We start from the raw sequence: 22,104 nt of genomic DNA on the forward strand, positions 1-22,104 counted from the left end.
CCAGGGATGTCGTACCCTAGTTCAGCTTGCTGAATCCTCTCTTTTCCCAACTGGCCACAATCGAGTCTTGAAGGGGCTTGGGATACGCTTCACGAAAGCTGGTGTTGACCCAGTTTCTGCCCGTAGTATATTCGACAGGGAATAGCGCATCACAGACCATCTTGCCGCCTTTGGTGGGATTGCCGTTCCCATGGCCCATATACGGGATGAGTGCAAAGCCCTTGGCATCTTCGTAAGGATACTCGTCTAATCCAGGCCGGCATCGCGTAGAGAAAGCCCACATGATATCTGCATCGTCATGGACGTCGATGTCTTCACCGACCAAAAGGATGCGGTGGAACGGCACTCCAGCCTTGCAGTTGAATACTACATTGGCGACAAGATCTGCCAACTGCTTGGGACTCGTCTTCATGGCCCGGAGGCGCGCCCCATCAATTTGAAGCGCGACCCAAGTGCACTGAGAAATGAGGGGCGAGCTGGCTTGTAGCACCGGCAAGTCAGAAGCCCGACAGAGCTTGAGGATTTCAGCGGCCGTCAGTAGACCTCCTATAGATTGCTGTCACAAACTGGTCAGCCAAAGATACGGAATGTCCGCTTTGTCTTTTACTCACGGTTTCGTCAGTCAGTCTGCCCGTAGCCGACAAGGGAAGAATGGCGTTGTTGCGGTAAGTGATCTTGTTGACCTTGAATACTGGCATCATCTTGGAGTCTCCGGGAAAGTTGACTCCATGCATCTCGCTGTATGGACCTTCAGGCACCTGTTCGGTCACGGAGATGGTGCCCTCGAAGACGATCTCAGCATTGGCTGGGACGTAGAGATCGTTCGTGTCACACTTGACAAGCTTCAGGGGCTCTCCGCTTAAAGCTCCGACATAAGCAGCTTCACTGACAGAATCAGGAATAGGCATTCCCGCTATCATGGCAGCTGCAGGCGGCACTCCGAGAACAAAAGCCCAGGGCGCATCTTGCCCAATCTCGCGCCACTTGTTGACGATCTGCCAGTTGTGTTGCGGCGGGTAGCAGGCCCCGGTCAGTGTGTTCTTCCCTACCACCATGGTTCGATTAATGGACCAGTTGGCCCATTTGCCATCGGGCGAAGCGAGGATATTGACCCCATACGTGCCGATGTACTTGCCACCGTCAGTCTCGTGTACCATGGGCGCGGGAATGGCATTCAAGTCGATATCGTTGCCCTCGATGCTGTTCTCCTTGACTGGACCCGACTCGACCACTATAGGATCGACTAGCTTTTCAACATCAACAGAGAGCAGCTTCTCCATAATGGCAGCTGGGCTGGAGTCAGGGGGCATGGCCAGATGCCGCGCGATACGCCCGAAGCGTTGAGCCTTGGACGGGCGCAGCGCAGCAGGAGCGCCGAGAATGCGAAAGAAGCCATTCTTGGCCCCGATAACATTGTTGAACAGCGGTGCCTTGTCGTTGGTCTCACATACGAGGCGAGTAATGGCTGCAGCTTCGAGATTTGGATCGATGGGGTCATTGACTTCAACCAAATCATTGTCCTCTCGAAGAGAATCCACGAAAGAGCGGAAGCTCAGGTGTGGAGGCTCTGGGTCTCTATCCGGTGTAGAAGCCATAATCGATGATGTAGAGACTGGTTGTTTACTAGAACAATTGCTGAGCAACTGAATTCCTATATGCTCTTGTGCAGTAATATAGACGACCTGATAAGGCTGTAGCTCTTTTCGTTGTTTGCACGCTTCTTTTCACTCTTTTTATAATCATAACTAGACAAAAACGATGCCATCGTCGTATACAGACTGATGGCCACTTGGCCGAGATGCTCCGAGACCGAGACCCTTAGAACAACCACAACAATTAGGTTTGATGCGAAGGAAGACAAGCATCTCATCCGTGACTGTTAGCACAACCAAAACTATCCACATAAGCTATTATTACGTTTGATTCACTATTGGTATGACTACTCCTCTCTATTTGACCCATTTCCTAGTCAACTGCACTAGAAAATGAGGAATAGTCGGTCGTTGTTGCGTGGGGCGACGCCGCGTCGCCGAGATAGCCGGGCGCCGAGCGCCGAAAATGATGGGCACATAGGATATGCTAGCCATGATGTTCTGATTCACTACTTTCGGAGCCAGAATCTCCTCGAACCCTACAAATCCTTCAGTCGTACAATGGACCGAGAGGAAATCGACCACATCCTGCGCCGAGGACGCAAACCCACTGAAAAGGCCTGCTATCCTTGCCACCGGCGCAAGGTTCGCTGCAATCATGCCCAGCCGTGCAGCACTTGCCAGAGGCGGGGCCACCCCGAGATTTGCTCCTATTCCTTCTCAGCGACCAAGCGCCGTGGTAAACGTCGTCGGGCTGGCGTTGATAATGATTCTCTACAGGCTATCCCAGTGGCTGGCGGTAACTCTGAAGAGCCCGTAGATGTCACCTTGCTTACACCGTCTCTCGAACCTTCGGATAGCCAATCCAATGCAGAGAACTCGCTGAGCTTTGGAAATGGCGAAGAGTCTACACCGGCAGACGATACATATCAGGGGGATAACTCCATTGTCTCCATGCTGCGGCAACGCGCTGTTGATCCGACATCATCCTCCAGGATTCGAGATGCGCGCGTTTTTCTTGGCCTCCAAAACTCAGTTAGCAGCGATCCTCTGTTCACAGTCCCGACGGCTCAGCAGAGATGGGAGACTTTGGTAAAGCTCTCGCCCCAGAACGAAGAGTTTCACAGGTAATGAAGCTGCTCATACCTTTTCCAGTATCATGCGTATCCAATACATAATATTACTGCATCAAAGCGTCTATCTTATCAAGTTGCATTATAGGTTCTTTCCTTCCTACAGACATACCGCATATCCATTTATGCCGTTCCTAGTTGATATCGACCGCTTTGAGGTCCGTGTCTGTACATACCTCGAAAGTTGCGCGGCCGGGCAGCTACAGGACAAACTACATGTTTCGGAATCTTGGTCGAGTGATGAGGGAATTACCTTTGTTGCTCTGCTCCTCGCCATCCTCTCCTGCGGCTCCCATTTCTCATCTCTGCCTATCACTCGACGATCCGAGGCATCCAGGGATTTTGGTAATTGAAGCTATCAAGCAGGAATACATTCTTGGACGACTAACGTTTTACCAAGTGCGACGTGCCTTTCTAGTCCTACAATTGGCCAACTATATGTTACGACCGTCTCTCGATGCAGTGCAGACCCTATTAATACTAGGCAACACTCTGCAAAATATTGGTCAATCCGATGGTGCTTGGGTGCTCCTAGGGACTACTGTGAGGCTAGCTCAGGCGCTTGGGTTACACACCGAACATGGTGCTGGCCATTTAGAACCAGATATCAGGAACAGGAGGGCATTATGGTACGTTCACTGGGCTATCTTGAAAGCCAAAGATGCAACAGCCACTAGAATAAAGCTTCATTCAGCTGATTCTCAACCTCAGGGCTGCCATTGTATGGCAGGACTGCTTCCTCAGTGTATGCCACGGCCGGCCGACAAGCGTTTCCCACATTCAAGTGCAAAACCTACACCGCAGCAGCACTCCCAGCTCTCCCCTCTCCTACACTGAAGTCATGCGCTCCATAGCATACATCTGCTTTGAAGTGACGGAGAGTAACCCAGACGCAGAATGTTCTGTACGTCTCCTGCAAGCAATAGACGATTGTAGCTCACACGCCGAACTGTACCTACAAACACGGGACTCGTGTAGGAATCTACGAGAGCTTCTCGAGTATCTTGCACTTCAGATCAATACCTCATTTACCATCTGCTTTTTATGTCGACCTGCTATCAGCAAATCCACCCCAATATCGCAGACTGACGCTCATCGGTTGCTCATCGTTCGAGCGAAAAAGGGCCTGCAGAATGTATTAGAAAGATTCCTTGAGTTTGAAGCCCTGAGTATTGTCCCGCTACGCAGCTGGTCAATGATTCACTCTACTCTTACATCCATGCTACTACTCAGCATCTGGGAGGAGACACGGGATGATTCAAAATCTCAGGAGCTTCAAAAAAGCGTGCTCGACGTTCTCTTCAGGGCCAGCCAACGCGATGCCAGCATAGATGCAAATCGAGAGCCTCATTGGCTGTCTACGAGACACGTCCAGGCGCTGATGACTCTGCTAGAGACCATTCGAAACACCCCATGTCCAACCACAGCTCCTGACCAGGCATCTCGCATCTCCAAAGAACAACTGGATGCTAATGGAGCCAAAATTCTGGAAAGTATCATGGCTACAGATCTTTGTCCCATTTCCGACCAAACATCCGTCGCGTTCGATCAAATGTAGGAAGGCTCATTTACAATTCAGGAAAACTTTGAACAGGATTGCTCACTATTGTATATAGTTCTCTGGATGGTGGCCAACAATTTCCATGGATATCTACTGATCTTTCACCCATTGCATACGTTGACGAGATCATGAATGGTAGGTATCGACAATGATGTTGATTGACACCTGTGCTGACGTCTAATAAAGTACTCTTCTATGATACCACCCAAGTATAATAACTGCTGTTTAGTATTACCTTCGACAGATGAATGCACTCAAAGATCTCGAAAAGTTGATCCGGCTATTGCTTCCACGAAGCGATAGCCAAAAAGTCTAGAAGGCGTTTGAAAACCTGCCTTCACCTCTCCCATCAGCACTCGCCTCGCCGCTTCCACAGAAGCCAGCGGTGTAAACGTGTAGCCATTAACGGTGTGAAGGACGGCACGAGTGGTTGCTCCGTCCGAACCAGTTACAGTAGCTGCAACATGATACGGGTTGCTCTCTCTTTGCTTAGCCGTTGGACCCTCCGCCAGGGAATTCAGATTCTCAGTGGGAAAAGCATCTCCCGCCACATGAACGAATGTTCTGATGTTTGGAATGTTGGTAGATCTCCATATTGTGATGACGTCGGGTAAAGTTGCCGGAAAACAGGACACGCTGCCTCTGCCATCATTAAAATCGAAGTAAATGGTCTGCCCACTATCCTGATCCACTAGTTTTCCATCAAGCCGCTTGAGACACTTTGATGTCAAATTCTCCGCTGCACTGATGGCCGAACCTCGAGACATGGGGCCGGCGACGTGGAGGGCAATATCGATACTGATTGGGTTGGCTACACCTTCAATCATGTAGTTGGTTAGGCAGCCTAGCATAGCAACGCTACCCCCACACCCTGGTAAGAGCATAACGTTGGCTTTTTTGGCCTCTTCATGCTTCTTTTCAGATAGCTCATAGCTGTCCAGTTCGGCAGCAATGTCCAGATAATGGACCCCATTGCGAATGCATGCCTCAATCAAGGGCTCAGCCGTGTGCAAAAACGGGCCCGAACAGTTCAGAAGAACCCGGGCCCCTTGTAAGGCGGCGTCGACGACTTTAGGGTCACCAAGCGCAAATATGCGATACTCAACACCGAGGGAAGCGGCAAGGGCCTTGAGCTTACTCTCTGACTTGCCCGCTACAGTGAACTGGAGATTGTCAGACTTGGCAAACTCGGATGCAAGTCGGCCAGTGTATCCAGTGGCGCCGTAGATGATTAAGTTGGCCATGGTGCTGAAGTGTCGGTAGCAAGAGTTGTAACGAGGTTTGTTCGATGGCTCAAGAGTTGTTGTGAGACAAGTGAATGCTCGAGAGCTGTTGGTCCCAAGATATAATGCATATTATATATTTCAACAGATTCTCAGATAAATGCTTGAAATACAAATGGAAATTATTGTCAACTGTAAGAATAACTGGTCTTTTCTACGAAGGTGGATATTTTCAACACATACACGGAACTCCGGGCTCCGATGTTTGGCGAAGCAAGCTGTTACATATAGAATTCAAACTTGGCCGAGACTAAGTGCAAAGGCGAAGTAATAATAAAACTCTGTTGATAAAGAATTATTTACAAGTCGCTTTTACACCGCGCCAATGCGTCGTGTAATTCATATTAGGGGAGTCATTGTCATTGAGCATTGTTTTCAAGCTGCAGAAACCTCGTCATCTTGTTATTTGTGGATCATCTGGCACTAACTTTGGTAGGGCCAATAACTGACCGCTGACGGTGCCAGGAGAAGGTCGATATTAAAGCATGATGTAGGAATCCATTGCTTTATCCAGCACACTTGCCATCCCTACTCCGCCAATAGCTGTTGTCAAGGCTTGGATTGAAGTTGAATGTTCATTAACTGCAATGCAGGGACACTAGAAGTTGTCAGTTGTTGCAATCACATTAACATGCAGGAATGCATTGTTACATTGAGCAAGAACAGTACATGTCATATCCCCCACTATGTTGTGCCCTGCCCTACTACAGCTTCCTTTATGCCAGTAGAGAAAGATCTCAAGCATGTTGAGGTACTTACCCTTCTTCTCAAGTTGCTGTATGCCCGCAGATAACTCCTTCAGCTATATAGCATTGACTAGCATGGTGTCAGATTTCATGTACGCCAGGATGCAAGGTTAACTCTTACCTTGAGACATTAATAACATGCCGAATTCATCAACTTCTTCTAGCCAATCCTCTGTCCTCCTATCGATCATCTGCTTTGGTGAAATTGAAAGCAATTCTCCAATCCTGTACCCATCTCCCTTCCACCTTTGTAACCACTTCCGATACAGCGATAACCATTCTGTCTCAGCCTGGGCTTGCCAAAGTGCCTTTGGAGATGGTGCAAACATCAACTGTAGCTCATGGCAGTAGAACGAAGGATAATTACGCAAAACAGACCATGCCCAAGTCAGCATATAAATAGTTAGGATGGTGCGCCTCTTTGCCGAGATGATTGCCCAATCATGCCATTGGGGAATTTGGCTATCAACTGTTTCTTCGTGCAAAGCCAAGCCGCTAGATGCTAGCTGGAGCGAAAACTCGGATATATCCAGAATGAGTTGCTCTTCGTTAATTTCGGGCTGCATAGAGCCCTCATCAGGAAACAAGCATAAAATTGCATAGATTACAAAGGCTTGTGCAGATGCAAGGAGATCTTCCGCGGTTCTAAGCGTTTTCTGCGCTAGATTAGTTTCATCGGCGACGGGAGGCTTGGAAAGAAAGACGCTGACGATCTTGTTTAAACTCGCAATTTCTTTCATGACTTCTTCTTGCAGAGAATTTTGCTGACGCTCATTCTGAGCGAGAATGTCGTGGCATTTTTTTAAGGCTAGAGGCAGCACACTTCGTTCTGTCTGGCGATGATGTACAAACGGCGGTAGCTGCGTCTGCGCTGATAGCATGCGTGGATATGTTCTCAGTACTCGGATAGTATGTTGCAAGGCATGCTGTTCAATGCTCCCGGCTCTCTGTATTAATCCTGGAAATCTGCCCATCGGCCCGAGGTCGACAGGGGACTGGAGCTTGAGAGAAACGGTTGTTGAGTCACTGTGGGTTAATAGTAGATCCGTAGAGCTGCCAGGAGCGGATGATGATTCTGAAGCACTAGGAGTTGGACATTGTCTTGCATCTCGTTTGTTACTTCCATGATTCCCACGTTGCCTTGACGCATAGTAGCAAGAGAGTCTCTTGTCCAAACAGCGCTCACATTCAGGCCTCGTCAGCGTGCAGCGGGACTTGGCACGGATGCACTGCTCGCAAGATTTCTGGCGTGGAGCACTGCGAACATTTGCTAGGCACCGCTTGGAATGGCGTACTAACGACGACTCTTGACATGCCCATTAGCTCCAGTTAGTCAAAGTAGAAAATGGGAGGGACACACTTTGCGTAAAGGTCACGGCACATTTAGTGCAACGCAAGTCAGTGAGGGCTGGATGTGAGGACATTGAAGGCTTGTCTGTGCTGTTTCTGAGACTGTTTAAGGTCGAGTTATGGAGCGTACCCGGAACTCCGAGCATGGACGCTATTTAAGAGTTCTTGGACAGTGAACAAGGTGCCACAGCAGGGATCTCTGCCGTTGTCTAGCGCAAGCCTAGAGCCAATTTTCGTAGAAACTAGTCTTGGTAGTTGCACTGATTACTTGGGCATACTACCTCGGTTTGCTACTTGCAGTATCACAGCGAGCGTGAATGGACCAGAAGATTTATACCGCTGAAGTTAACGCCATATTTGGTCCTATTGTTCTCGCTGGTAGCTTTTACCCGAAGATTTGGAGACTGTTTCAATTATGTATATATACTCGAACCTACAAACTTGCGTGACGTGAATCCGTCTCTGTCAACCCAATTGCAACTCGTGTCACAAATTCTCATACCCCTTCATCAGGCCTACCCTTTACTGCTCTTCATTTAAATTAACTTCAAAATCAGTAATTTATTTAAAACGTTCTTCAAAATGGCCAAGGAAACAGTTCTTGTAAGTCTTGTTGTTATCGCTTAGTCAACCTGCCAACTAAACTTCAATGCTAGATTACGGGCATTACAGGGTATATCGGGTTCAAGGTCCTATACATTGCTCTCTCACAGGGTTACAGAGTTCGTGGCGTTGTACGCAAAGAAGAGCAAATCTCCAAGATTACATCTCACCCTCTTATGGAAGGCCTTACAAGCGGTGTTGAATTTGTGGTCATACCAGAGTTAGGGAAATCTGGGGCTTTCGATCCAGTCTTGGACGGCATTTCAGCAATCATCCATCTTGCCTCTCCACTCGCTAAAGAGGTGCGTCCAACTTTCTCTCCATTGGCAATGCGCTGGCATTATTTATTTACAAATTTAGACAGACAGACGATTACAGCCGAGATATCGTCCAGCCGCCTCTTGATATGGAGTCGTCACTGCTCGAGTCGGCTCTCAACGCACCTAGTGTACGTCGAGTAGTTATTACTTCCTCGGCTGTCACCTTGATTCCCCTATCTTGGCTCGCCAGTAGCGACGTCGACACCGTCTTCACATCTCGAGACCTAAATACGGACACTGCACCTCCATATCACAATGCCATGGAGGCATACTGGGCATCCAAGGCCCTTGCCCGAAAGCACGTTCACGAGTTCCTGTCGCAGAAGAAACCCCACTTTGACATTATTCAATTACTTCCTTCAGTTGTCATAGGGCCGGATGATTGGGCGACGGATCTGGAATCATTCTTCGTGGGAACTCGCGCCATGATTATGCCAATCGTCCAAGGTAAAGTCATGGAAGCACCGCTTGTGGGAGTGCCTGTCTTTGTAGACGATGTTGCACTCGCTCATGTGGATGCGATCAAGCCATCAGTGTCTGGGAACAAGGACTATATCCTGAGTTCTGATACACCGGATGGTATTGAGTGGAATTCCACCTTGGACGTTGCCCGAAAGCATTTTCCACGAGAAGTCGAAAGTGGATTGCTTCAATGTACAGGATCGCTGCCTACTAGAAGATGGAAACTGGACGCATCAGACAGCGAGAAAGCTTTTGGGTGGAAGTTTACTTCCTTCGAGAACACGATGAGGAAACAGCTTCAACAGTACATTACACTGGTCAAGGACTCTGAGGCTTCAATTTGAGGATGACATGCAATGAACTACTTCATGGCTTCACTAACTTTTGTACGCTCAAGGGCGAGCGTATTGCTATAGACTATACTTGCAGCCTAGTCCTAATAGACTGGCTTTTGCTAGAATAATTACATATGCTCATGCCACATGGTCTAGCACATTGAACCACAGATTGAAGAAACACGAAAGATTTGCTAAAAAAAAAAATTAATAGATCGCGATATAGATACATGTCATTTAAACGGCGTCAGCCTCACTCCTTTGAAGCGATTTTGTCCTTCCGCCACTGCCTCAAAACCTCTAAGCCCTCTGCGGCATCGTTATCGTCGAACGTGTGCGATTGATGCGTAATTTCGATGACGAGGCCGGAAGGGTCAGTCACATAAATAGAAAGCCACATTCCCTCGTGGTCAATTTCTCCTATAACATCGAGGCCGTGCGCAGTGAAATTTTCATGCCACTGTTTCACCTGCTCCTTGCTATCGCAACTTAGAGCAAGATGTTTTGTGTATTTGGGGATCCCATCGTCTTTCTTCTCAAAACCATGACCTAGTTCAAAAAAGGCCAAAGCGGAACCGTCAGACATGCCATAGAGACTATGGACGTAGCTGTCAGGAATCGGTTTATCGTGGCCAGATTCTGGAAAGGCATATGCGCCCAGAAACTTGCAGCCCATGACTTCAGTCCAAAAGTGGTGTGTCTCGTCCATATTTAGAGTAGCATAGGCATGATGGTTAAGACCGCGTGGCTGGAGGGATGTTTTTGCAGGCATGTTGGCAGGTGAGTTGGCTTAAGCAGAAATAAATAGAAGGGAGATTTGTTCCAAATGACAATGGGGCGGCAATCTGATTTTATCACAAACTTGAGTAGAAGCAAAACTTAATTTTACTCTAGTCGGTAAATAGAGCTGCGATGTAAAGGGGGAAAAAGAAGTGGTAAGCAGACCAAGCGAGGCGGGCAATCGGTTCAAGATCATTTCTAGCGTCGCCCGTCTTTAACATCATCGATAATTAAGTTATTCCGTACTCAGCACCGCAGACTGCACCCTCTACACAGCAAATTTATCCAATAGGAAAATTAGTGGTGCGTACACACAGAGATCAACATCAAAGCTAAATATGCCCATTCCTCCGTTAATTCCTCCGTTAGTTCTTCCCGAACTCATCCGCCACCAATAGCATCTTAAAGTTCTCAGCCAACAAATGTATCGGTCGACCCCTCAAATATACGTTGGCAACAAAATATCTTACATGTCAGATAATAAGTCGTCATAGCGTACGTCTCTTTCATTTGCCGAACCAATATATAGCCAGCCATTCTTGATAACTAATGATGTTACGGATATCAGAATGGCCGCCAATTATCCATCCTTCTCACACCGTTGTCGACATCGGCTGAACCAGGTCAAAAATGGCCAGCTCTCCTTGGCCCAATAATGCTAAGGCAGCTGTGAGCTTCACAGTAGATAACCTCGGCGAAGCTCAAGAGATAAACAGTGGTACTTGGCCTTCCCAAAAGCCAATTGGGCAGCACTCGTCCGTCATAGAAGCGCTGCCGCGCATGCTGAAGATTCTTGACGAGTCTGCTGTCAAAGCGACGTTTTTCTTCGAGACCTGGAGCCTGGGTGTGTACCCTACCGTTGGTCGAGATATCATTAACCGCGGGCATGAACTTGCCTGGCATGGTTACCAACATGAAACGTGGTCCAAACTCTCACCACAAGAGGAAGAGGCAAACTTTGACAAAAGCTTTGCAGATGCGAAAAAGCTGGAAATAGATTATGCCGGATTTCGACCTCCCGGTGGCCTAATCAACGACGCCACGTACGATTATCTGCATAAATATGGGATTCGCTACATATCTCCAGCTGCAGAAAGGGCCGCAATCACGCGCGACATTGTCATCCTACCATTTCATTGGAAGACTACTGATGCCTACTTCTATATGAACGAGTTTTCTGGATTGAGACAATTCTATGGGGCCCAAAAAGATGTATTTGATCCCAAAGTCTTGAAAGATCAATTCCTTCAGCAATTGGAAGATGCCGTGGCATCCAATGCGTACATATCTTTTCTCTTCCATCCCATACTTCAGACCAGCGAAGAGAAATTTCAGGCCATGAGGGAAGTGGTAGAGCTGGTCGCTAAAGATGCTCGCATTTGGTGTGCGCCTTGCACTCAAGTTGCTGACTGGATAATTCAACATCCAGAGTCGTTTCCAACTGACCCTTTATGGATCAAGGCTAGTTGGTAGTAGAGTACCTCATATGTAGTCAATTAAAATACACGCAGCTGCTTTCATGTCCAATGTCCTGTAAGATCTCTATAATTAGTATCCTACAGAATACCTACGAAACTATTATATTTTATATGTGCGAATACTTACAACGCTCCTCTGTGATTCTGCAGGCCAATGCGGCTAAGGATCTCGACAAACATCCACAGATTCCAAGATACAAGACGCTACCCCGCGTTTTTGAGGCGAGACAGTAGCGCCGGACGAACTCCCTACAGGGGCCTCATGGCTGCAAGCTAAAGGGGTCGGAGGAATTGTTCAACTAGTTTCGGAGGATTAATGCTATGTTGATTGATAGTCTGGCTATGGCCCTTGCTTGAGTTTATCATCTTGCTTACGAGATTCTCTGGTCTGTCTTCAAGCTTTGTAGTATCTTCAATTTACTCGCCTTTCGAGTTGTCAGTCAGGCTACAGGCAAACATTACGCCACAGACATAATGGATTGTTAATCAGTGGTGGGAACATGTCGCAACTGTAGAATCCTGATGACTTGTCAAGATGGAATACGCACAAAGGTAGAATACGCATGAGACAAAATACATATATATATAGCTTAATAGGTACACATGAATGTCTGGCCTTGGGTTAAATTAACAGCATCCTAGATCACAATTCTATATCGCCTTTCCGGTTGGCTGACACTTCAATCTGAACAATGATTCATCTTTACACTGCCCAGTCTCCCAATGGCCACAAGGTCTCAATCACGCTCGAGGAACTTGGCCTTCCGTATAACATAACAATCGTGGATCTTGGGAAATTGGCCCAAAAGGAACCATGGTTTCTTGCCATCAATCCGAATGGACGAATCCCTGCCCTGACGGATGAATTGCCAAACAAAACTCCCATCTCGTTATTTGAGTCGGGCAGCATTCAGCAATACTTGGTCGAAAACTATGACCCAGAGCATAAAATATCGTATCCGAAAGGCAGCAAGGAGTATTATGAAACGAATAACTGGGTGGGTCACAAATCCTGTTACAATCTGGCCATAGGGCGGCTTGTTTGCTCATGAAACTATACTAAACATTGTTCTTACTGTAGCTATTCTTCCAAAATGCGGGCGTAGGTCCAATGCAGGGCCAAGCTAATCATTTCATCCGTTACTCGCTGGCAACTGAGCCAATTCCGTACGCTATCGACCGATACAAAAACGAGACAAGACGTCTGTACCGTACAGTCGACAATAACCTTGCGCAATCCGGATATGACTATCTGGTTGGTGATAAATGCACCATTGCAGACATAGCTCTCTGGTGCTGGGTGAACTCAGCAAGTGAGTAACCGTCAATCATTTTCCACGCTCAGGTTTTATTGGGTTATTAATGAACTCTGCTAACATGGAAAAGAATTCTCTGAGATTGATCTCACAGAGTTTCCGACCTTGCAGATTTGGCACAAGAGAATGGCGTCGCGGCCAGCAGTGCAAAAGGGATATAACGTCCCAAGTGGCACTGATTTGAATAAAGTGCTGGAGGAGCCTGAGAAGCTGAAGCAGCTTCTCGCTAGCAACAAAGCTTGGATTGCACATGGACTGAAGCAGGATGCGCAAAAATGAGTCTCTGAGTAGAACTTGGACATCAATAGAACATTTGCGTCTTTTTGGTATTATAACAAAAATTTCCATAGACGTAAACTATATACGCTTAAAATAGTGTACTAGAACGTTGTTATAAGGTCTATTAACAAAGGCTGCTGGCGAAAGAATATTCTTCTTATGCACCTAAACGAGCCCAAATTGTGATATAACTGGAGATTAGTATGTTGGCTTCTTATTATATTCCGCTCAACTAAGTTGCAAAGTATACATTTTTTAACATGGCGTAGCTGGTATCTGGTCGTTGCCATTCGGTTGTGGGGATTTGCAACCCCAGTAGATCGCTAATGTTCTCAAAGCACAAAATACAAAGTAAGCTAGAAGATTTTAGTTGAAATATCGAGACTAGCCATTAAATGAGTAATTTAGAAAATCCAGAGCGTCATAGTTGAACACATCAGAAGGGTTGTACTTCATGCTGGTCAGATCCATCGGCCACGCACTGTTCACAATATCCGCAGGCAATCCGAAGGGACCGCACGAATAGAAATTACTCGTCGGATCAAGTGGAACATCCGCTCTTGTAGAACCTGTAGCTGTACTGTCTAAGAGAAGATCTTGATAGCCAGAGTTCACTCCGAGAGACTGTCTACTCGTCGGGCCATGGGATTGGTTTCTCGCCAAAGGGTTCCTGCTGTCCGTACTATGAGAGTAACTGTTGCTTTGTCGCCGGCGAATACACTGAAGACGACTTTCCAAAGTGTTGAGCTTATGCTGTAGAGCCTTGGAAGTACCCCAGAATGAGACATAGCTGTCGAAATTATGCTGCAAAACCTCAAGCTTGGACTGTGAAGTTTGCGCATTTGAAGGCTCGGGGTTAAAGACCTTGCTTACTATTTGCGCAACTGCTGCAAGCCATATGGTGCTGGCAAATAGTGGGTTCACGTAACGGACGTGGTAAGGGCTGCTATTCCGTATCATGCGAAGGATGTTGTCGGCGCTTTCGAGATATCGGCTCCAAGCTTCAATATTGACATTATACGTCGGTGGTGGGTGCTGCTGGTCTGTCGAATCTTCGGTAAGGCCCACAGTAGATGTTGACCCCGCTGTTCGGCCTTCCCAGAACATTTGGTAGTGGTAAATCATGAATTTTGTTAGTTGCGTCATCATATACAAGCTATATGTGGCGCAATCATTAGTTAGAGTTGGCTGTGTCTCCGGTGAGATCTTGGAATGAAAGCCAAGGTATTCGTTGCAGTAGGATAGTTGATTTGGTAGAGCTTTCCTAAATGAAGAGAGAGACTCTTCAAGCGTCTTCAATTCCTCTCGTATTATTCCAGATGTGCCGTATCTTCCGCGACAATACGAGAGAAGATGAGCGTCTCGCATCATCGAGTTGACCACAATATACCATGACTTCCAACTCTGGTTTGCGCAGTTTTCAAGCATCTTCCATCGAGCCTTTGGGTCAGCATCCAGGCAGCAGCTGGGCTGGCAGGTCCCTCCGAACCAGTCTTCATCACTGACTGGCAAGAAAGTCTTTGTTTGCGTCAAATCAAGCCCAGTCGGCAACCGTCGGATTGTGCAGGCAAAGGCATCAAGTTCCCATATTGCCCACCAAGCTCTTCGACGTTCTTCGTCCAGAATCCATTGTTCTTTGTCGTATGCAGAGTTGTCGTTCTGGTTAGCAATTCTTTCAGCGTCTATTTTGTGGAGATTCAACTCGTAGGCAACTCGTATACACAGTCCAAGTGATCTCCAAGCCAAGCCTCGAACATCCTGCCACAGTTGGTGAAATGTACTGAGAATCAACGCCTGCAAGGCACACAGAGATGGGGCATCCTCAGAAGACTCATCAAGCGCAGCTGCGATAAACTTGCGTGCCAGCGTGTGAAAGGTCTCTGGGGTCGGAAGTGGGCCATAGTCTTGATGTTGAAACTCTGAGCACCCCCGCTTGTTTGAATCATGAAGGAAGCGGGAAGAGAAGATGAACATTGATGCCACTAGAGCGGCCGACTCTGAATCAGATGATACAGCACTCAGCTTGGCGAGAAACCCTGGCTTGTAAAACAGTGAAAACGCCGACATGTTATGAAAATACGCTTGAAGGCTGGATTAATCCGCGATTAAATTTGTTAGCAGAGTCGCAAACTATAATAATGCCAAGAGAGTTACCCACAGTTCGTCATATACTTGCTGCGAAACCTCGAGGAGCTCCCAGACAGCCCTTTGTGATTCTGCCGATGATCTAGAAGCTTCGGTGTATACTTCATCCGGTGATTGCTGAGAGGAAGGTATATCATGAGAGGGATGCATCATATCAGAGAGCGATATCGATTCTAGGTGACTCAACGAAACCGTCGCGGTGCCGCGTGACCACTGGCTAGAAGTTGGCGTCAATCGCCCAAGGTCCTCCCCGGACGTATCCTCTAGAGAGTCTGAGCGAGTTGCATTGGGGGTTTGTTCAGGGGCTGTACGACCGACAACGCCCATTACACCGCCGTTAGAGTCGCGCATGGAACTGTTAGTTCTAGTTGACGTGCCCATCGTCCTCGACCCCCGATGATTACGCGATGCCGCTCTGATACTACCTACATGATTATGATTAACAAAATCTTTTCCTGTAGAAGGCAAATAAGACGATGGTCTTACCAGGCTTGGGACCAGGTTTTCTTGTAGAGTGAGGATAAGAACAGGCACTCCCCAGCGATAAACATGATGAACACGAAGGTCGATCGCGGCTACTATACACCAGCAACAGGGCTTAGTCAAAGCATAGCAAACAAGACTTCACAGAGAAGCAGGCCCTACCATCTCATCTTACGCCTATGTAGCATACAGTGTTAGCTTGCTACAAACATCCAGAACAAAGTGGCAGACGGCAAGGGCTAGTATTACCTGCGGCAAGTATAACAGGCAACAGACGTGGTAGAATAGAACTCCATAGCGCGTGGCATATCCAATCCGAAAGCCCGCCGTGAGAAATAATAAAGGTAGGGTCAGTGGCGATCTGTTTGTTACAAAGGGGTGATGGTTGCTGGATGCCCCGCCGGTTATGCCTTGAAGGATGCCGCCCGCGAAGGAGAGGCGCCCGAAGGAGAGGCCGGCTTAATAATACGCAACCCCCCCCCCCCCCCGCAAGCGGAAGAAGATCGCCGTCTCCAAAAACAATTCACTGGAGCGCAGAATGAGTGACTGGGAGAGATTCAATTGACTAGGATGTACTGTGTTATTCTGTCAGAAATTAAACCTCGTGGGATGTTATACAACAGGTTATTATGCTAAATTTGGAACCAGTTCGTAAAAAGCGTGATACAATTTTGCTTGTTCTCTGCCTTTCCTTTTGAGCAGTGCGTTCTTCCTGCCTCGTAAGCTGTCTGCCGTTTCCGAGGCACGAACTTTCCGCAGCCAGAATTTCCAACCAAGACAAGGTAAAGGCCGTAGGTTAGAGTCAGTCCGAGTCACTTCGCATCTTGAATGTTGTAGGACATGAACAGCAGCAATTGGCATTTCAAGCTGTCCGACCAACGAATCAATGAACTGGTTCCATGGCTGCTTTCAAGCTTAGGCATATGGGAATCGCATTTCTTCGATTCTCTCAGAAGAGGCTATGGGTGACATCTCAACCCTCGCCTTACGATATCGATCTATTTGTGACGAGCTATTGTCTGTAATTCCATTACAACAACTTATCTTGTATTGTAGGGTACACCTTTTTGTGAATTCTGAGCTACTTCTATCTAGCTACACAATTCTTACGCCTTCTATTCACTTTTCATAATACACTGCATTAATCAACGTCCCAATGTTTTCAATCTGGACCCTAATCTCGTCGCCATCACACAGACAGATTTTAGGATCCCGCATGCATCCAATTCCAGGCGGAGTTCCGGTCATGATGACTGTTCCCTGCTCGAGAGTCGTGCCCTGCGACAGGAACGAAATAATCTTTGGGATTGAGAATATCATCTGGCTATTTGTTCTCCATCAGCAGAAGCGCTACACAATTCACTACTTCACGCACCTAGTATTTGAGTCTTGTACAACAGTTCCGTTATAGATGGCCCTGATGCTAAGACTGTGAGGATCGCCGATTGCTCTCTGAGACACCAGAACGGGGCCTATTGGTGCAGATGCATCCAGCCCTTTAGAGAACGACCACTGGCTGTTTTTAAACTGCTCCGTACGAGCACTAATGTCATTCCCACAGGTGTATCCGAGCACATGGTCAAACGCATCTTCTTCTGAGATGTTTTTGCCCGTCTTAGATATTATTAAGCTGAGTTCCGCTTCATAATCGCTGGATCCGTCTTGAACGAACTTTGGGATCCTGATTTTCTCAGGCCAAGGACCCATCAATGCGTGCGGAGGCTTGAAGAACAGTACCGGTTCGTCTGGAATCGGCATGTTGGCCTCTTTGGCGTGATCACGATAATTGAGGCCGAGACAACGAATAATCTTCCCTTGGTCAATCGAGATTGGCGGTAAGAGCTATGTTGTATGAGTATTGCAGCCAGGAGGGCAGAGCGATCTTGGACCGACCTGTTTGACAGTCATGGTCGTATCTGAGACAACTCCGTCGTACAAAGACCCTTCAATCAGCTTCGCGGAAATTGGGACACCTTCGAAAGCTGCAAGGCCAACATCCAGGATGTCTTCGTCCACTTGTCCCAGATGGATGTGTCCATCTTCTTCTGCCACGAACCGAATGAGACGAGTCCAGCTGGGTGCCATTGAGAAGAGATGTGACACTATGCGGATTCAACTGTCTAACAGGATAAAGTGTCGGATATGGACTGGCATTACTAGTTGCTATTAGTGGCAGTGGCAGGCGCATAGATGAAATATGACAGCGACCCAGCTTGATAAAGAGAAGGAAACTTTCCAGCCTATCTACAAAAAGTGCTCAAATCCATCTCTTCGGTATTCCGCTCGGAGTGATTCCTTGCATTTTCTCTATCGAGAACGGCCTCAGCACAAACGACAGTATCAATACAATTCGCGTGCTCAAGAACTATCCGTTTATTCCGGCACCAAAGTCACCCAAGGTCTTCCACCAAATTCCCCCCGCCCATCACCGTTCCTCCACACTGCGGAGGATCTACCGGAGTAATCCACTGCAGCGGTTCATTGCCGACTCAATGCCCACTAAGTTTTCTTAGGGACCCCAGCAGGGAGTACAGTAATGCCATTTCTCGTTTAACTCCCTGGAACGCGTGCGCTTCCATAAGCAAAATCATTTAAAGAAGCCAGAATGCACAGCATACGCATCTCTCTTCATGAGAAATACCATCCCGAGTATACAAAATAGACCAACTCGAGTATGAATGACATTTCAACCGCTTTTCGACAGGCTTTGCTGCTCATCGACCATCCCATTTGTTAACCAGCGCTGCTAAAATATAGCGGAAATCACAAGCCAGATCTTCAGAGAGCGAACTTCCAACAGATTAAGCCCAAATAAGACAGCCTGATTTACAACAGCCATCGACAATTAAGCGAAAGGTAGCGTGTCTGTACGAAAAAGACCAAGTCGTACACATCCTGCACAATTAGCATATGCCTTCGATAGCTGCATGATAGATTCTTCCCTATTTAGCACCTGGGCCGCTCTCTGAACGCGCTAACTTTTGAATTAACTCATCCATTTGGTACATGCATTGAGCGTACTAGCATAACAAAATTCGGCCGAGTTAGGCTTTTATGAGATGATGGTGGAATTGCATCGCTGCTTATGGCACAGTCACTGGATGAGCTGCCAACATTATCCACGCGTAATTGTTCTACTCTAGAAAGCACGTCTACAAGGCCCCAGTTTTTGGAAGAGTCCTCCTCCTTAACCTTGCTAATGCGTCGTGCGCGTCAAGGCTCGGATACATTTGGCGCATAGCGGTTGAGGGATTTCCTTAACTTCCCCCGCACTTTGCATGAGCCGGAGTATCCTTATCCCTATTATATAAGTACATACCATTCCTGACTTTTTTTTCTTTCATACTATATACAATAAGTCCTGCATGATGTAGTCTGATTGGACAAAAATGAAACATTATTGCATTCTCTCAAGGCGGACAAACAACGGAGACAGAACGCCAGGGACAGCGGCAATCGAGACCGCAACCTGATTCATATGTGAGGTATGACTTGGTTTTCTTACCCTCGCTTGAGCGGGTGCGTAGGTTGATCGGTGATCTGACCACGAGTGGCCACTAGTTCTACCAGTCAACCTAGGTTGTTTTGTACTATATAGCTTGCAACCAGCCGTTCTAGATATTAATTCCGCGTCTTGCTGGGTTCGGTCAACAGCCTGCTAGTTTGGCCAGTAACTTGCCATAAAAAATGGCATTTCAAAATGACAACATAGTTCCAAATCCTTTTGTCGGTGGCAGCGGCGGTCGAACGTTTCACACTAATGAATCCAATATCGATACCCCTGTTTGCAATATCGAGGTTTGGGTCAGTAATCAACCCCAGTCGTGGAAGATTTTGCGCGGAATCAGATTATATTGGCGAGATATCGATCGGCCAAGCCAAGTATATGGCAGTAATGAAGGTGATGTTAAAACTCTATCGCTGGACCTTGGAGAAAGAATTACGCGATTTGTCCTTTGCGGGAAAGCACGTGTCGACAGAATTGAGATCTCCACAAACAAAGGGAAAGAATTCACGGCTGGAGGATTGGGTGGGAACCAAGTGATATTAGATGTTGGTAGTGGCTATTTATTGGGATTTATTGGATCGTGTGGCATAGACATCGACGGACTTCGACCATTGATGAAGAAGTTTCACACATCTAACGCGAACAACGTTGTGATCAACAAACCCGTTGGCGGATGTGGTGGACAACCCTTCTGGGCCTGCAGAGCAGATGACGACAAACTGTTCATACAGTCGCTTGATATTTGGAGAGGAACTTATTCATGGGCAACGGGTTCTACGCAAGTGCTGCGTTCGATACAGATCACCTGGAGCGATCAGATGACTAGCCGTTGCTACGGAACATTAGATCACCGCGGATTACACCACAGTAGATTCAGCTTTAAATTAAGCGACGACGAGACGGTTGAGAAAGTTACTGATATGATTATTTGGGGCGCTGATAGGACGGACCGCATTCAATTTACTACAGACAAGGGGTCAACATTTAGCGCTGGTGGCAATGGAGGCGCTTCTGAAACCGTACAATGCGGCAACGGCATTCTCGTGGGATTCCATGGCGCATCTCGGATTGATATTGATTCTCTCAGTCCTATATTTCTCGCAAAAGAATTAAATTCTCCTTCTCAAGCTCTAGATTACTGAAAACTTAATACAATCACAACATATTATATTATTATCTTCCGCTCTGAAAAGAAGATTCACGAGCCCAAATATTCTTATCAAGATGTTCGTTTGAGCAGCAGTTGTGTGTTACTGGAGAGGCTAAGTATTATCCAAAGCTGACTAGATCGCTGCATAAGACATGCTGGCCTCTGAGCACAGGCAATTTGCCCTACATGTCTTGTGTGTAGTGCACTGGCTTTGCCGTCTTCAGGTTGACATTCAGACTCAGCAAATCTGGCCTAGAGTATTGACCGACGACGTCAAGCATCTGCTTTGCATAGTCAATGGTACTCAGCTGAATCTCTGCCGTCAGAATTCCCTCTTCCCCCGGATCCATTGGGTCAACCAGCGGCGTTCCGTCAGGCCCAAATATCATGGCGAAGCCTCCTCATGGGGTCTGCACATGCGGGCTTCCAGCCAGCTTCAACTTTTCCCTGCCTTTTTCGCTCATCACTTGGGTGCTGACAACGACAAAGCAGGCCCCTTCCATCGCCAGGAACTGACAGGCAAGGCGATCTCCCTCGCCCGTTGTGGTGTAAAGAATGGGTATGTTTTCCGGCCTAGCAAAGAATGGGGGCCAACCTGCGATGTGAATATCGACGCCTTGGCTGTACTCGTGATAACGCAGCAAAGGTTGGAAATGTTCCCAGCAGTTGAGAGCGCCAATCCTGCCAAAAGGACTGTCCGCAACGTTGATAAGAGTCTCTTCTCCGTGTCCCTCTCCCCAGATTGCGCGTTCCGCACCAGTTGGCTTGAGTTTCCGACGGTGTAGTACAATTGTACCGGTAGGATCAATGAAAGATTGCGCAATGTACAAAACTATCGCCATCTCTCTCGGAATAGCCCAAGACGATGAAGATGCCTGCCTTTTTAACAGCTTCGCGGATCTGGTCCATCTCGGGCGACTCTTTCACAAGAGAGTTGGCCATATACTCGTGGAACATGCCCACATTGTCGAGATATGGCTCAGTCCAGATGCTCCTAATAAAGTCAGCACTTCTTTCTAGGATGATATCACAAGTCACAGGTTACCCACCATGGATATCCAGGCACAAAGAGCTCTGGGAATCCCAAGACATTGACTCCATCTTTCCCGGCCTTCTCAACCAGAGATGTAACTTTCTTGACGGATTCTGGAAAGTCGAGCCAGGCGGGCTCTGCCTGTACGGCACCGACTTTAATTGTTTCGCTCATATTTTCCTTGGTGTTTGAAGTTTGCAGTTGAGAAAGGATGTTTAACTCTTCGGACGCATCACTTGAGATAAACTGTTTGCTCCTTAAATAATTTATAGTATGAGATGAAAAGTATATGAATAGCTTCACGTTCGACTTTCTCTGATTAGTATACAATATAAGATGATTAGTATGATCTAAATAAACATGCCGCTTCAGCGGCAAAATAAGCTTTAATCCTCAGGTCTAGCTGTAATAAGGCATCCCATTTGTCATTGAGCTTAATTCGAGACCAACCACAAACTAACTCGGGCGAGTCAGTGGTTGCTGTTTCTGGCACGTCGTATTACATTAGATCGAGGCTGGCGAGCAATAAAGTCTCCGATTCGTCGTG

The 22,104-nt window shown here is 47.3% G+C and overlaps 11 protein-coding genes across 11 annotated transcripts; 4 read left to right on the forward strand and 7 right to left on the reverse strand.

The window, feature by feature from the left end:
* Positions 1 to 16: 16 nt before the first annotated feature.
* On the reverse strand, positions 17 to 1,595 carry TGAM01_v201961 (hypothetical protein; the record flags this gene model as incomplete). The annotated part of the gene is made up of 2 exons (XM_018800199.2): positions 17 to 556; positions 612 to 1,595. The coding sequence occupies 2 exons, from the start codon at positions 1,593 to 1,595 to the stop codon at positions 17 to 19; spliced, it is 1,524 nt and encodes a 507-aa protein (XP_018666341.1).
* Positions 1,596 to 1,985: 390 nt separating this feature from the next.
* On the forward strand, positions 1,986 to 4,501 carry TGAM01_v201962 (hypothetical protein; the record flags this gene model as incomplete). Its single annotated transcript, XM_018800200.1, has 6 exons — positions 1,986 to 2,719; positions 2,832 to 3,070; positions 3,126 to 3,354; positions 3,410 to 4,279; positions 4,342 to 4,421; positions 4,473 to 4,501. The coding sequence occupies 6 exons, from the start codon at positions 1,986 to 1,988 to the stop codon at positions 4,499 to 4,501; spliced, it is 2,181 nt and encodes a 726-aa protein (XP_018666342.1).
* A 39-nt stretch (positions 4,502 to 4,540) lies between these two features.
* TGAM01_v201963 (hypothetical protein) lies at positions 4,541 to 5,530 on the reverse strand (the record flags this gene model as incomplete). Its single annotated transcript, XM_018800201.1, has 1 exon — positions 4,541 to 5,530. One exon carries the CDS (start codon positions 5,528 to 5,530, stop codon positions 4,541 to 4,543), a length of 990 nt encoding a protein of 329 aa, XP_018666343.1.
* Positions 5,531 to 6,371: 841 nt separating this feature from the next.
* TGAM01_v201964 (hypothetical protein) lies at positions 6,372 to 7,739 on the reverse strand (the record flags this gene model as incomplete). Its single annotated transcript, XM_024548887.1, has 4 exons — positions 6,372 to 6,385; positions 6,437 to 6,971; positions 7,026 to 7,621; positions 7,676 to 7,739. 4 exons carry the CDS (start codon positions 7,737 to 7,739, stop codon positions 6,372 to 6,374), a joined length of 1,209 nt encoding a protein of 402 aa, XP_024406290.1.
* A 508-nt stretch (positions 7,740 to 8,247) lies between these two features.
* Positions 8,248 to 9,394, forward strand: TGAM01_v201965 (hypothetical protein; the record flags this gene model as incomplete). Its single annotated transcript, XM_018800202.1, has 3 exons — positions 8,248 to 8,268; positions 8,322 to 8,570; positions 8,633 to 9,394. 3 exons carry the CDS (start codon positions 8,248 to 8,250, stop codon positions 9,392 to 9,394), a joined length of 1,032 nt encoding a protein of 343 aa, XP_018666344.1.
* Positions 9,395 to 9,638: 244 nt separating this feature from the next.
* Positions 9,639 to 10,157, reverse strand: TGAM01_v201966 (hypothetical protein; the record flags this gene model as incomplete). Its single annotated transcript, XM_018800203.1, has 1 exon — positions 9,639 to 10,157. The coding sequence occupies one exon, from the start codon at positions 10,155 to 10,157 to the stop codon at positions 9,639 to 9,641; it is 519 nt and encodes a 172-aa protein (XP_018666345.1).
* A 638-nt stretch (positions 10,158 to 10,795) lies between these two features.
* On the forward strand, positions 10,796 to 11,638 carry TGAM01_v201967 (hypothetical protein; the record flags this gene model as incomplete). The annotated part of the gene is made up of 1 exon (XM_018800204.1): positions 10,796 to 11,638. The coding sequence occupies one exon, from the start codon at positions 10,796 to 10,798 to the stop codon at positions 11,636 to 11,638; it is 843 nt and encodes a 280-aa protein (XP_018666346.1).
* Positions 11,639 to 12,335: 697 nt separating this feature from the next.
* TGAM01_v201968 (glutathione S-transferase-2) lies at positions 12,336 to 13,238 on the forward strand (the record flags this gene model as incomplete). Its single annotated transcript, XM_018800205.1, has 3 exons — positions 12,336 to 12,641; positions 12,725 to 12,956; positions 13,030 to 13,238. The coding sequence occupies 3 exons, from the start codon at positions 12,336 to 12,338 to the stop codon at positions 13,236 to 13,238; spliced, it is 747 nt and encodes a 248-aa protein (XP_018666347.1).
* Positions 13,239 to 13,622: 384 nt separating this feature from the next.
* On the reverse strand, positions 13,623 to 16,174 carry TGAM01_v201969 (hypothetical protein; the record flags this gene model as incomplete). Its single annotated transcript, XM_024548888.1, has 5 exons — positions 13,623 to 15,327; positions 15,397 to 15,808; positions 15,870 to 15,961; positions 16,029 to 16,043; positions 16,116 to 16,174. The coding sequence occupies 5 exons, from the start codon at positions 16,172 to 16,174 to the stop codon at positions 13,623 to 13,625; spliced, it is 2,283 nt and encodes a 760-aa protein (XP_024406291.1).
* An 811-nt stretch (positions 16,175 to 16,985) lies between these two features.
* Positions 16,986 to 17,951, reverse strand: TGAM01_v201970 (fumarylacetoacetate hydrolase domain-containing protein 2A; the record flags this gene model as incomplete). Its single annotated transcript, XM_018800207.1, has 3 exons — positions 16,986 to 17,190; positions 17,242 to 17,708; positions 17,760 to 17,951. 3 exons carry the CDS (start codon positions 17,949 to 17,951, stop codon positions 16,986 to 16,988), a joined length of 864 nt encoding a protein of 287 aa, XP_018666349.1.
* A 2,974-nt stretch (positions 17,952 to 20,925) lies between these two features.
* Positions 20,926 to 21,731, reverse strand: TGAM01_v201971 (hypothetical protein; the record flags this gene model as incomplete). The annotated part of the gene is made up of 3 exons (XM_018800208.1): positions 20,926 to 21,288; positions 21,353 to 21,518; positions 21,574 to 21,731. The coding sequence occupies 3 exons, from the start codon at positions 21,729 to 21,731 to the stop codon at positions 20,926 to 20,928; spliced, it is 687 nt and encodes a 228-aa protein (XP_018666350.1).
* Between the last annotated feature and the right edge of the window lie 373 nt (positions 21,732 to 22,104).

Source organism: Trichoderma gamsii, assembly GCF_001481775.2.
Source record: "Trichoderma gamsii strain T6085 chromosome Unknown Scaffold_5.2, whole genome shotgun sequence".
Lineage (NCBI taxonomy): Eukaryota > Fungi > Ascomycota > Sordariomycetes > Hypocreales > Hypocreaceae > Trichoderma > Trichoderma gamsii.